General features: G+C 51.5%; 1 protein-coding gene across 1 annotated transcript; it reads right to left on the bottom strand.

Moving 5' to 3' along the window:
• Nucleotides 1-896: 896 nt before the first annotated feature.
• TRIB1 (tribbles pseudokinase 1) lies at nt 897-9,189 on the bottom strand. The gene is made up of 3 exons (XM_074353057.1): nt 8,135-9,189; nt 5,760-6,052; nt 897-3,311 (listed from the first exon to the last, which is right to left on the bottom strand). The coding sequence occupies exons 1-3, from the start codon at nt 8,492-8,494 to the stop codon at nt 2,846-2,848; spliced, it is 1,119 nt and encodes a 372-aa protein (XP_074209158.1). The 5' UTR covers nt 8,495-9,189; the 3' UTR covers nt 897-2,845.
• Nucleotides 9,190-14,931: the final 5,742 nt, after the last annotated feature.

The following is a 14,931-nucleotide window of genomic DNA, read 5'->3' as shown; positions in this document are numbered from 1 at the left end:
ATGTCCCATGGTGTTGGCCCTTGGAAGGCGTGCCAGGCAGGGACCGAAAGGGGCAGGAAGCGCTTCCCTGGGGTCCTGGCAGTGTTTTGTTTTCTTGACCTGACTGCAGATTAGGGCAGTGTGTTCAGTTTGTGAAAATTCAGAGCTGTGCACTTTTATGTGCATTTTTCTGTGTATTTGTTGCAAAGTGTTTTTTTTTTATCACTCTGGATGCTAAATGACTTCATTTAGAATAGATTCTGATAGTGAAGCTATATACCTAATCAGATTAAAATCCTTTTTCTTTCTCTGCCTTTGTGATTCAAACTAATGCCCCTTTTAGTTTTCCTTCATTTCCATTTTTACACTTACAGGAAAAAATAAAAAGGAAAGGCCTCAATTAGCCATTTTAATTAAGTCTAATGGGGAAGGTGAGGGGGGAGGTTAGCTTCAACAGGGAGTCCTGGGATGCTTCCAGGGCTGTCTGTGGGCCTCTGAAATTATAAAAAAAAATTCTGTTGGATACACATGTACATTTTCCTGAGAAGTGTCCCTAGCTTTCATCCAATTCTCAAGAAACCCTGAACTAAAAAAGACCAAATACCAGAGGGAGTCTTACAACTCAAGACTTACTTGTGTATGCTCCTCTCCAAATGTTTCTCGACTCTAAATTCAACCCGCAGCCCTCACCAACCTCATTTCTCCAAATTGGTTTCACCCATCAAAATAAATTTGCCCACTTCATTGGGAAGTGCATGGGCTAGGCTCTGTCACAGGTCCTATATAATAACCACCATCTGCTTACTTCTGCATCTTCCCCTGGAGATTCCAGGCCCCGAGGCCAGAGACCTTTGCATCCTCAGCATCAAACTACACCAGACCAAGGCGGATTGGACTCCAAAGAAAGTCACTGCAACTATTTACGAAACCAGATTTATTAAAATTTCTCTACAAGTCAGAAACGGCTGTCTCACATATATATATATATATATATATATACACACACATATATATACACACACACGTATGTACAGAAAGGATCTAGTGTTTCGAAGCCCCAGCCAGCCCAGAGTCCTCAGCCAGCTAATGTATCACAGATACAACGTTCAAGCAACCACGAGAGCATTAGTGCGGCAGAGGCCTCTGCCCTCCCTCTTCTCTGAGTCCCATGATTCTGTCAAGGTAATATTGCCAATGATCATTCACATTTCACGTGGTCTTAGACACGCAGGTTATTCAGACAGACACAAACAACAAAACAAGTGTCAGAGCCAAAACAACAAAAAATATCGGACATATGTATAAAAGGTACAATATATATACAAAGTACACGGTGCGTGAGGTATACACGGTATTCTCACAATGCATGTTAGTAGTTTGCCTAGGCGTAGCCCTTAAAGGTGACTGCCTGTTGTTTTTTTTTTGTGTGTGTGTGTGTGCCATTTCTCAAAATACAGTATGTTTGGTTTACCCGTTTAACCACCTGGTTTCAGGACTGTCTGAGACGTTTACTGATACTTCATCTGTACTCGTATTTTTTAATGCAAGCTACAGTTTCTCTGTTAAGCTCTATCTTTTATAGGTAGTGAGTTCCCATCTCTGGAAGCATTCAAATAGAGGCTGGAGTCCTACCTGTGAAAGAAGCTGAAGGGGGCGGGGGGGGGGGGAATCTCTGCATTAGTAGGTGGCAGAAAAAGGAAAGAAGTTGGACTGGATGACTTTTAAAGTCCCTTCTGATTTTAAAGATTTGGACTTGCTATTTCACTGCAGATACCGGTGGTACAGATGTCTTCATAAACCACAGCGTGTCTGAAACATGTAAAACTGCAGACCATATCCACGGTGGGAGGGGGTGTTAAAGTATAATTCTGGAAGTTGGTCTAAGACTATCCAAAATTCACTTTCTCTGAAGCACAAAGATGTTTAACATTTGCTCTTGGGCAGGGGAGTGGGGAGGCTCCTTATCTTTCTCCTCCTAGACAAAATGTTCCACCCTGAGATGGTCTTGGGGAAAAAAGTAAAGGATAAATCCTAGCATATTTGAGGGGAACCAAAAAAGCTAACAGTTTCCAAGTGTTCGAATTCTTTTTAAAAATCTCTAGTCTCTGTCTGAGCTCAGAGTTCTGAAGTAGCCAGGAGTCTGAATCTTTTGTGATACTTTTCCACGGTTAGCTGCTAAGTGCTTTTAAAGTGGTGGGAGGTGATAAGGGGAGTGAGTTTCAGGGTCAGAAAGAAGGCATTAGTGCAAATGGGGTCTTGGCAGAAAATGGAGGAGAGATTCTGGGTTCATGGTTCAGGCAGATTCCTATGCCCCCGGAACAGTCTGCTCCAAAAATACGAAGAAAGGGAGAGCATTAAACCAAACCAGGAAAAAAAAACTTTCCAAGCAGAGAAGCTGGGGTAGCAAGAGTCTGGCTACCAAAGACAAGTTCGAAGACAGCAGGTTTATTGGCCCAAATGATTTGTCACCCTGTTAAAAATATGGTTATTGCCCAAAACGCCATTGTGCGATTCATTTCCTCTCCCTGTAGAATGTTCAAGTTCATTTCACTTGATCACATACTGCAGGATGTCCATCCTCGTTGCCACCTCTAAAAGACGCGGAACCCCCGAATCTGGCAAAGGGATGGTCGGCGAAGTTTCCTTGAGGGCAACAGCTCTGCAGGGCAGCCAGTCAGAGTGTGCACTGCTCACCTCCCCAGTCACTTGTCAGGACATATAAGAGGGGGGCACCATGTTGAGTTCAGCAGCTACAGTCTTTACGCCATCACAAGTCTGGTTGGCCCCACGCCAAAAGGCCTGTCCATCTTTAGAAGTGGAAATAAATGCCATGTGTGAGAATTATGAGGTTTCTGAGGTTTGGGGATTAGCAGAAGAAGGAACTGATGTCACTGTCCTCCTGGTACTCTGGAACAATCTGGTCGGAGGTTCCTATTTCTGAGTCAACGTACCCAGGTTCCAAGACGGACTCAAACCAGGGATGGAGTAAGATCTCCGGAGCAGTGAGTCTCTCAGAAGGCTCCCGTCTCAGGAGGCTGCGGATGAGGCACCTGGCTTTGGGGGAAATGTGCTCAGGAATGCAGAACTGTCCACGTCGGATTTTGGTGAAAAGGGCACTGGGGTCTGAGTCATGGAAGGGGTAGCGTCCCACCAAAAGGGTGTAGAGCATCACTCCAAGGCTCCAAACGTCCGCTGCCTTCCCGGAGTAGGTCCCCGTGGTGTTCAGAATCTCGGGGCTCACGTAGGCTGGGCAGCCGTGTTTGTCTGACAAAGCATCATCTTCTCCCTTAATTATGTGTGTATCTTCTAGGCTTTCCAGTCTGAGCTGGGTTCTGTAGGAGAGAGGAAACAAGCCATGACTTCCAGGTCAGCTGCTATAAGAAACAAGGCCCGTCCGATAACAGCGCCCACAGGCACTCATTGCAAAGGCCCAAGGAATGCCAGTTACCCCTTCAACCAGTAAGCAGTGCCTTGCAACCACCCAGGAGGACTCAGGATTTCACAAACCAATATGAACTGCAATAAACGTTCACAAAGTATTGAGAGAGCGCCTGGGGCGGAGGGTGTGATGCAAAGCCCCAAATACTATTCATTATGCTAGAGCTTATAAGAGATATTCTAACAGGGGTTACCCAATTGACAAAGTTCACGTTGCAGCAGTGGGAGCCTGTCTCAGGGGAATGCTGACATTCCTCCAAAAGTTATCAGGGAAGAGCAGTTAATCCTACTTCTTCAGGGAGAGCCTGCGCACCCAACAAGCTGATCTTATCTCTTATCATGCCACCGGCTGCCAGGGCTACTTGGACCCACGCTTTGCATCACAGAATACGCCAGAACACGGAGCCCAAGGTTACTGTTTTCACGCACAGGTTGTCAGCACCCCTGTTCATATTGAGATATACACACAGAGGGAACTGTCCACCTGAGTCCAAGCCACGATGACTGTGATGGGAAACATACAAGGATGTTAATTACATTTATGGGGATGTTCAATTGCAAAGAATGCTTAGCCTGGACAGAGAAGACAAAGAGAAGCGGCCGATGGATCTGAAATATACAGGAGCCCTAAAACGCCCACATGCATGCATGCACACACACATGCCCTAGGATGGCACATGAACATCTGAGCACATTTACTCAGGTTGGGGTTTATCTGTTCAGGTAGTATCTAAAGTTCGAAAAATCTTTAGCCAAGCCTCTCTGATGAAGCTGCAGGTGCCTCCTTTTTCAGAACCAGCCACTCAATTCTCTTGGATCCCCCAAAGCCCAGAGCCATGTGGGGAACCTCCAAAATCTGGTGGCCACTTGTGATCCTCCTAGGTTCTCTTAAATAGCCCTGTTTCAGTAAGTCACTTGTTGTGAAGTTAAACGCAAACATTTGGTACTGGCTACTGGGTCAATTCCTTTTCCTCTCAAAGGTCTAGTTGTTTTTTTTTTTTTCTTCCTGCCTTCCTGTTCCCTGGAGTGTAGTATACATGTGCTAACTTCGGTATGTCCTCAGCCTGACCTCCCGTCGTTATGTAAAATACCCATTGGTTCTGTAAACGGAAAATATGACTCAACCCACACTGTCCGCTGCTGATTGGCTCCTGTAGTACTAAAACCCTGCACCTGTGCTAGTTACACGAATAGCGTCAGCCTGCCATTGCTTAACCCTCGGGTTGCCAAATGCCATGCACATGACATTTGCCTGTGCAATGCGGATTTCAAAAGTAAGCGAGGAGGTGTGCAAGGCATGTTTCAGAAAATACATCACCCTATCAAAAGAGCGTGTTCCAGGAATTGGAAACTTCTTCATTGCCAACACTTTGCTTTTCTTTGCTAATCAGTAATGTTCCAATAATGACTGCAAGGTCAGATGCAAAGAAAAGCCATGCTTTATAGCAACTCAGCCTTGAACTTTTTCATAGTATCTGGGGTTAAGGGTAAAAAAAGGCACAGGTGGGGTGAGCTCTGCATGAATGGCTTTAACAAAATAACACACATCCACCTCTGCATGTCTACAAGGGTATGGCTTTTAATCTTTCCACGAGGGATGTGGCCCACCTCTTAAAATCAGGTAAGGTTTATCTCCTGCAGCTTCCTGAATTCTCTTGCCTGAAACCTCAACTCTGAATCTTAATGTCTCATTATTGTCTTATCAAGCTTATCTTGTTCTTTCTGAGGTAAGCCATGACCTATACTTAGCAACCAATTCTAGCCAACCTCCATTTATCATTCAACGTGGCTGTTTTCTGAAGATGGATCCAAACAAGATGTCTAAAACGTTACTGGGGAATGTGGAGAAAATATTGGGGTCAAGCCTGACATAGAACAGGAGTGTGATATGAAGAAGCAGGTGAAACTGTGCAAATACAACAGTCTGACTAGCTCTGTGATACTTACTAGGTACAAAAAAAAAAAAAAACCCACTCAGTACAAAGATTTGATGATGTCCTCTGGGAATCGATATTGTGAAGGGCAAGCTGACATTTGTATCCCAGGAATGACCTTTCTGAATACAATGGGAATAAACCTGATCCCGGGGTGGAAGTGGCAAGAACATCCGGTCATCACGTGACATCCCCCAGACACACCAAGGTGTCCCCAGGCCACATCCACAAGGGTGCAGAATAACCAACCTTGGCTTTGGCTCCTCGGGAGAGGACTTCTAACTGCTAACTCTGGGACAACTGAGCCCTTGGTGTTGCTTGTAAACCAACACACTGCACCTAACTGCTCAATGTGCACCTTTGTTTTGATTTCAAAAGTGCATAGTAGGAGCTGTGGAGGGCCCTCACCTCTCCTCCGTGGAGAAGACAAATTTCCTAAGCTTCAGGTCCCCCAGCACGATGGCCGACTGGTGGCAGTGGGCAACGGCGGAGACGATCTGCTTGAAGAGGCGGGCGGCCTCCTCTTCCCGCAGCCTCTTCCGGCTGCGCACATAGGAGTGCATGTCCCCAAAGTCCTTCTCAAAGAAGACATAGGCCTTGGTTTCCCCAAGGATCACTTCCACGATGCCAGTGATGTTCCTGTGTGATGGCAGCTGGATGTAAGGCCGGATTTTGTCCTGGTAGTGTTTAATGGGAAACACCTGCAGAGAGAAGGTGACCCACTTAGGAGGCTAGAAAAGCAGAGGCTGCCTCCCAGATCCTGGGCTGGGCTGCAGTTCTCAGTCTTTGGGCTTTGGGTGAAAGTAAATTTCCATTCATTTACTCCCCCGCTTAGCTCTGCAGCCCCACCTTATGCACCCCGGCTACCCCTAACACCCCAACCCAATAACATCTAGGGCTCTGGGCAAGCAAATATCTGAAGACCTACCATATGGATGGTTTGAAAGAAGTCTTTTGTGTCTGGCCTTCCATGAGGCCACCAGCTTCAGAGAGCTAAGCTCCTAAGTCCCCACCCTCTGTGGGCCTTCCTTGTTGGCAGGTGATGCTGTGCACAGTGGCTGACAGAGGTCCCCTTGGGATCTCCAGGAGCTGCCCCTGGAAATGCATGGCTGACTGCAGATCAGAGAGAGCACAGAATGTGGTGACTGCAGCCTCCAAGTGCAAGCAGGGACTGGAGAACATGCAGCTCTGTCATTAGTCAGAAGGAACAGATGACTCCGCAAGAGAAATTGTGAACACAGCCCTAAGCAACCTGCCTAGGCTGACTCAGGTACGAGCAGTCTTGAGTTAAAATTCCCACAGGAGGGATATGGGATCCTCTCCGGGGTTTTATCATTTGTTTATTTATTCCCCCCCCCCTCCCAGCTAACTCCCACCCCCACCTTCATCCAGGAATTGAGTAGCATCTCCTCTAAGAAGCTGGCTGGGCTCTTTAAGGGCCTTTTGTTTAGTCCGGTTACTCATATCCTAGACTCAACTGGAAACGGTGACACACGGGCTGTCACCATCTGGATTCAGCTATTATCTGCTCAGAGGAACTGGAAGGGGTTGCACAATGGCCAGACCCACCCCACCTCTGAAGAGGACTGGCTGCCCTGGCACCAGCTCGGAAAAACTTCTCTGCAGCCCCCCTCTTCCCACCCTAGCCCACACTCATTCTCTTCCCAAAACAGCTTTTGGCACCAGCGACCCAGAAGAAAAGATTTTCCCCCCTCCCTTTAAACGGGGCTTGAACTTGCATTTGAAATTTCATTCAGGTAGGACAGTAGGTGGCAGCAACGAGCCCAGGGACGGGGAGGTTGGCCGGGGTTGGGGGGGGGGGGCCGTCAGGTGAGTCGCGGAAAACCCGAGAGCGACTTTAACTGAGAGGTGACCCTATCTTTCGGGTGAAAAAGAGCAGCCCAGAGGGTTCTCAGGAATGTCAGAGGCAGGGGTGTCCAGTTCGCAAAGGGCGGATGGACTGTGAGAATGTTCTGCGTCTATGGGCGCTGGAAGAGCGCACGGAGGATTCTGTTTCCAGGAGTTGTATCTCCTCCTGGATGGAATCCCTTATGTTCAAAAGAAAATCACTGGCCTGAAAATCAAGACATGAATGGAAGTGAAGGTTCCTAGCCGGGGAGGGCTTTCCAACATTTCTACACCGGACAAATCCCCACCCCACCCCGCCCCATGCTGGAAGACCCCCTCAGACTGTTCTCTGAGGACAGGGTTCCCGTCCCAGAGCGAGTTCCAGCGGGAATCCCCAAGACCCGAGCCCGACAACGGACTTCTTGCCCTCTTACCACCCACGGCTGAGCCCGGGTGCCTCGCAGCCTCCGCAAGAGAGCTGCCAGCTGCTCCAAGCTCCAAGGAGGCACCCACTGCAGGGCGTCCTTCCAGAACAACGGGCGGGGGGAGCGAGGAGAATGAGAAAAGGGGAATGGCATGGCCCTGGAATCCATTTCAATTCCACAACTTATATGGAACGCCACGCGCTAATCTGGGCGCTAAGGAAATACTGTAGATATAAAGCAATAGAAAACCGCACTTCCTCTTGACCGCTGAGCCCCCATTATTAACCCCATTAACCACTCCATCCGAAAGCCTTCAATCCCCAGCAGGGTGATCCTGGTCAAAAGCTGCCTCATCGGGCTCCAACCCACTTATTCACCTTGCCCCAAGCCCAAGCGCTGGTGGCACCTTCGTCTCCTGGGCACCGGCGGGCGAGATCCCAAACGCCTTTGCCTGCCACCGTGTCCCCCCACCCTGCGACCCCCGCCGGGTCCCAGCTCCCAGGTGCCTACCTTGCAGCGCAGCTCGCGGCCCGTATGGATGCACAGCGCCCGGGACACATGCTCGCGCTCGGCTAGAGGCAGCAGCAGGTAGTCGGCGATGCGGCTGGGCCCTGGCGCGCTCCCGGAGCCGCCGCCTGTCCCCGGCGCGGCGGGCGGAGGCTGCGGACTGCAGGGAGAGCCAGGGGGGCTGAGGTAGTCTGGGGGGCTCGAGCACTCGGAGAGACGTGGGCACTTGGCCGCCACGGCCGCCGCGTCGTCCGCGTCCAGCAGGCGTTTGGCAGGGGCGCCGCGGCCGGCGGGGAGCAGCAAGGCCGGGGCGCGGGGCTGCGAGACGCCGCTCATGGCAGAGCGCACCGGACCGACCCGCATCCCGTCCCGGGCCAGACGGCCCTGGCTTTGTAAGTCCTCGGATCCGCGGGAAGGCGCGACGGGGTCGGCGCCGGCGCCGCGACTTATTCCAGCCCGCGGGATGGAGTCTGCAGACGGAGCTTGGTTCGGCCCCCACGGGGGCAAAGCTAGAGCCGCTCCCGGGCGCTCGCGGTGCACGCGGGGACCACGCTGGCCTGCGTCCGGGGGACGGAGGCCCCGCTCGGGTCCCGGGACCCTAGCGGGTACAGGCTCGGGACGCCTCACAGAGGGCGGCCGCTGCTATTGTTGTCGAGGCCGCCGACAGTCCGGGAGGCAGAGACGGCGGCGGCCGGCGTTCCCGAGGTCCCGAGCCACAAGCACAGGATTCCGCAGGCTCGCTGGAGCCACAGAGCAAATGCACTTCCCAAAACAATAAGTCTCGGAGCGAAAGCCGCAGCAACTTTTCCTTGGCGCTCGGGATCCTGCGCGCTCCTGGGCTCCCGGCGTGAGTGTGCGCGAGCGAGACGCGCTCAGAGAGAGTGACTGAGTGTGAGTGAGTGTGTGCGCCGCACCGATCCCGGCCAGTGCACTCCTCCTTCTCCTTTTCCTCCACCTCCTCCGCCTCCCGGTGACTCACGCTGTATACACACACACACTCACAGGCCGGGCTGTGTAAACAGTTGGGAAGCCGGGTTGTGCAATGAGGTGGCTGCGACGACTCAGGCCCTGCCGCCAGGCGAGCAGTCACCGGGGCGGAGGGGGGAGGCCGGGGGGAGGGAAGGTAGAGCTGGGCCAGCGGGGGCGAAGGGGTGGCCCTAGGGCCGGGGATGCTCCCGGCCGCGCGCGCTCTGGAGCAGGTGGTGTGTCCCGAGAGGGCTGGGGCGCCGCACACGCCCCCCAGGCTAGGCAAGGCAGGAGGCGGCGCGCGCCCTCCGGCAGGCCGCGGGCTCTGCGCGAGGAGCCGGAGGAGGGGGCGGAGGAAAAGTTCCCGTGACGTCAGGGTCCCGGGGAAGTGGGCGGGAGGGGAGGGCCCGAGGGGGGCGAAGCGACCGCTGATTGGTGCGCGCTCCCCATTCACACCGAGCACAATGGACTGCGGGCGCGCGCACCGCAGCTCTCTGCACCCGCCGCTCGCTGCAGGCGAGCGGTGACGCCTTTTGCCCGGGGGATTCCCCCCACCGCCCAGCGCCTTGGGACCTCCGGTTGGAGCCGTCGGCGTCGCGGAGGCCCGGTGGTAGCCGGAGGAAGGGAGGAGAAAGAAGGTGATGAATTCCAGAATCACTCATTCACCCCCACGCGGTAGTTCCGGGGAAGACCTATGCGTGGTAGTGGATGTGGCTTTTTTTTTCCTTTTCCTGCCCCCTCCCAGTTCTAATCCCCAGCGTCTGTTCGCTTCCACAAATAGAACCTTCTGTTGGATGAAATAAAAGCAAACACTGGGCCTTCTGCGCTGCCTCCACCTCCACGCCCCTCCCGCGCCTGCCGCCCGCCCAGATTGCACGGAAATAGCTTCTCCAGGCTCCCGGGCCGCCCCTTCGCGGTGACTCGCGGAAAGAGCTTCCTGAGCCGGGGCCGGTGGGAAACAAAGGATGTGGGGAGAGGGCGGAAGGGGCCCACGTGGCTGCCGCCAGATTCCTGTCCCCTCCCCGGCCTCCACATGCGCATCAGGGTCAGGGGCCCCAGGGCCAGCCCGGTTCCTTGGTGGCCAAGTAGCGGAGTGGAAGTCATTCCGGCCACCGACAGTGATCCTGCCTAGACCTGAGCAACCCTGCCAGGGCGTGTGCGTTCACTCGTGCAACGTGATTTGGGTGAACTCGAAATGTGTCAGACCCCGTACAAAGCTCCCTGAAAAAACACCCTAGAATCTGCCTTTTTTCTTTCTTTCGAGAACCAGGTCAATTTTGGAGTCCCTGGACACCCAACATAGATAACTATTATCAGAGAGTCCCTTCTGCACGTCTGCTAAAAACTTCATTTTCTAAAACCAGGTCGAGCCCCAAGGATAAATCCTCTTCTATGTAAAATCTCCATTCATTCAACAAAAACACTAATTAAGCACCTACTAAGAGCTGGACGCTTGGGATTAGAAGATGAAAATTAAAATAATAATAATAGCTAACATTAACTGAGGTCTGTAACGTGCCAGGCACTGTTAGCACTTTACCCGTATTCATGGCAGTTACATAGCCGCCCTGTGGGGTTATTTTTTGCCCCTTTTCACAGAGGAAGAAACTGCGAAGATTAAGTTACTTTCAGCGGTCAAACCGCTACTAAATAGTGGAGCATTCACGCTCTTAAACGCTCGTGGGGACTCAAAAGGAGAGATTACAACTTGCAGAGAGAAAAGAGTTCGGGAGGATTCCATCTGGAAGGCACTTGACCTGTGTGGAGTTGGGGGTGGGAACGTGTGGGATGGTAAACTAGTTGCTGGGAGGAGATGGGTGGGGAGGGGCAGGGAAGGTGAGGCAGGGGTGTGGGGAAGGGTAGGGTTGGCTTAAATAGGTTGGAGCTGAGGGTATTGGGGAAAATGCCAAGGGCCCTGTTGCCTGCTGAGGAGGTTGCACTTGGTCCTGCAATCAGGAGACAGCCCACCGGAGGTCTTCCTTCTTTCCAGTTTATTTTGTGCCAGTATTTAAGATCCACTGAGCTGCCAGCTGGGCACCAGCACTTGGGTGGCAAAGTCAGCTTGGGCCATCAACATCTTCCGCCAAGGTGTGCACCTCCTTCACTGACTCTTCTGAGAGAAAGGCCCCCATCCCCGGGGCTAGAATCCCATTTCCCCTTGAATCCGTCTTTTTCCTATACCCCACAGCCAGTGGGTCACTGGGTCTGTCCTAGACCTGCTAGCTCTCAGAGCCATCCCCTGCCCTCCCCTCCTCGGCTCCTTGGGGACCCTAGCCCTAACCCTTGCAGACTATTTTTCTGGCTCCCTTGCCCACAGGCTTCCAGCCCATTTTGCCCAGAGATTGGCCCTGGAGTGTGATAGGAAGGTGCTGCTTTGGCACTGAGGAAGGTGCTGCTTTGGCACTGACTGCACCTCCTCTGTGGCTTCAGCCCCTGCTGGCCAGCGCCTCTGTCTGGCTGTTGCCACGTGTTACCAGATCCCCCTATAGGACTGAAGGATTTATCCACCAACCCACGCCCACCACACCCACACCCACACCCACCCCACCCTCCACTCCTGGGCAGCTGAGAGTGCCTTTTGAGAGCCCATTTTGGAAATGGCCTTGACTAGGAAGGACTGTCTCACCCAAGTTCCCCCTTCCTTCCCAGGAGGTCCCTGTCCATAACAGGTGGTTGTGGAGTACACAGATCTGGCCTCCTTGCCCTAATGTAGGCCAGCTCTGAAGGGCATCCCAGCTTCAGCCTGGCCCATTTAAGGGGCAGCTGAGTTCTTCATTGAGATGGTATCTGGCCCTGCTCTTCTCTCTGCCCAGCCCTGTTCCTTCCCTCCCCTCACCTCCCCTCCCCGTTCCCTAATAATCCTCCTGCACACTAATCTCCATCTCTGAGTCTGCATCCTGGGGTACCCAGCTGTGGTGTCCCCACCCTCCTCATGGTTCTAACTCACTCTCAAGACTCCTGCTCCTGGGATCAAGTGATGTCATTTTTGTTCCTCCAGCCCTAAGGTGGCAACGGCTTCCTGGTGTTGCCAATCTCTGGGCTGCCCCCATCCCATATTGTTTTGTTCTATTTTTGTTTTTGCTCTTCTAATACCTTCGTAATTAGTTCCCCACTTTAATTCTTTCCACTGAACCTCCTGGCCTGGGTTCCGTTTTCCTGACTGCTACAAACCCTGTGCCTTTCCCACGTCCATCCACTCCTCTCCACGCTCATAACCTGGGTTCCGAACCTTCTTCTGGATTTCTGCAGTAAGCTCCTAACTGGATCACTCACTTATTCCTTCAACGTACACTGAGCATCTACTCTGCCAGTGCATCTACTCAGTGCTGGAGATGAATGGTGCACAGAACAAAATGTGTCCAGCTCCTCAATCCATTCACCACACAGCTATCAGGGTACTTTTCCTAAAATTTGAATTTGATCACATTAGGTCCTGGCCTAAAAACCTTGCAGGGACCCTCAGATTAAACCCAAATACCCTCTTTCCTGGCCCTACTTCCCTTTCCAGCCTCATCTTTCTTGTCCCCTCACAAGCACATGACCCATGACAGCTCCTGGTAGGGCCTGAAACACATCTTGCCACTTAACACCTCTGCATTTTTACCTGTGCTTTTCCTCCCACTGGAATTCTCTCCTCTCCCTCTGCCAATCTGATGAACTCCTATTTATCCTTCAAAACACCACCCAGATTCCCCCTGCGCTGCAGTCAGACCTAAATGTCCTGCCAAGTGCTGTTAAGTCCTGCATCTAGCTTTCTCTCATGGCACTGTCCACTCAGCTGTGTTCCAGAGGTCAGGGGCCATGTCTTATTTAGCAGTGTGTCTCCAGTCCCCAGCCCAGTGTCTGTTATAAAAGAGGGGCTTAGTGAGTGTCAACCAAATAAATATACTCAAGGGCAGAGGGTCACCCACAGGGAGAGCCTGAGATGAGAGGCAGGGAGGGAGCACAGGTATTTGGGCAGAGACAGGGAACTGGAGAATAGGGCACAGATTTCAGAGTTGAATGTCTAGCCTTGGTAGGCAATAGGATATGGAGAAAGAAGGGGCTGAAGCTTTGGGGGCCTCCAGCCTAGATGCCTGGGAGGATGGACATGTCCCCTTGGCCTGAGAGCAGCTTAGCCAAAGGGATAAGTGAACTAAAATTGTCTTGGTTTCATGACTGGGGCTTTCCCTGCTGGCAAAGTCTGGACTGAACTTCCATTAGACTTTTCAGATACTGATTTGAGGAAGCCAGTTGCTCTTTATAGGCCTCAATTGTCTCACCTGTGAAATGGGCAAAATAAAGGCCCATTTTTCCTCTGCCACAAGGTTCCTATGGAAATATATGAAAAGTCCTCAGTCATCTACCCATGCACAACTGTGATTATCAGATATAAGTATGCCTTGATGTTGAGCTATGTTCACTTAGTCAATAAATACTCATTATAGGCTTGCCATATGCCAGAGCTGAAAAAGGCCTTTACCGTGAAAATCCAAACTGACCAATACAAATACATAAGTAAATAGGATGTGAATTAGGAAGTAATGCTTCCTGTGTTAAAAGGGTTCTGTGCATTATAAAAGGATCCACCACGTGATGCCGTTAGCAAGCTTCTTTGGTGCATTTATGATGTGGCTTGGTAAAAATGTAGGAATCTTGAAAGTGAGAATCATGGTTGATTGTGTGTGTATGTGTGTGTGTGTGTGTGTGTGTACTTCGTAGCCTCAGCCAATGCTGAGCTGACACCGGATGCTTAGTACATGTTGAACTGGGGAAAAAAAATGATTTACCTCCAAGTTCTCAGGAAATTACATATTACATAATGTGGGGAAACCTGTATTGATTTTTCTGGACAAGGTTGGGTTACTGATGAGCTCAGGCTTGATTCATTTTCATTCATGCCCAGGTAGGTGCCTGGCAGCACCATTAGAAAGGTTCTGAGCATCCTCCCCATCCTAAAACGCAGGAAAATTCTCAGTGCAGCCAGGGCTCCCGGTGCTCACCTTCCTGCCTCATGGTGCACAAGGCTTCGCAGCCACACGCAGCATGCATTATGCTCCCTGACTCTAAATTCTAAACAAATAATCAAAAAAAACAAAATACTGGGACATGTTTAAGGAAAACAATATTAGTGTTTACTGTAAGTTTCCAAAAAGTGGAAATGAACGTTTACTGAGTTCCTCCCCTGTGTGCTACAACCTTGCCTATTTTCTTCTTTAATGTTCAAACTACTCTTATGAAATAGTTATTACCGCCATTTTACAGATTCACAAGAAGGCTCAGAGCTTGTCTAAGATCATGCAGCTGGAAGTGGCGAGTCAGAATGGAAACCTTCATCTGGATGTCCTCAAGCCTGGCTCTTTCTGCCTTATACACCACCCAGCCTCCCAGTGAAGAGAAAATCTATTCAAGCATTTCTTTTCCTTTAAGAGAACAGGCAGCCTAAGATCCTCACAGGCCTTCCTCTGACATCTGTGGGGAGCCTGGACGGGAGTACAAATGGGAGTCTGTGACCTGAGGTCCCTTCCCTTCCCGCCCCAGCTCCAGCCCTCCCCCTGCGGGGCCTCTAGGCAACACCCTGGCTGTGCAAGCTCCTTCCACATACGTAGTGCTGCCCTTGGCCCTTCCTCAACCACCCACTGGCCTAGAAGTGCACACAGCAGGTCACCTTGGGAAAACAGACCCAGGAAGGAGACTCCTGGATCCTAGAAACAGATTCTGGGCATTGGGACAGAGGATTCCCCAGTCCTGGGCACCTGGAATTTGGTCTAGCCCAGCAGGTACAGGTTCTGTGTAAGCACACCCCAGGGACATTTGGGGACAGATGCAGTGGGCAGAGAGTCCAGTGCCTGGAA

This window comes from Camelus bactrianus, chromosome 25 (genome assembly GCF_048773025.1).
Source record: "Camelus bactrianus isolate YW-2024 breed Bactrian camel chromosome 25, ASM4877302v1, whole genome shotgun sequence".
NCBI lineage: Eukaryota > Metazoa > Chordata > Mammalia > Artiodactyla > Camelidae > Camelus > Camelus bactrianus.
This window is presented reverse-complemented; position numbering and strand designations above follow the sequence as displayed.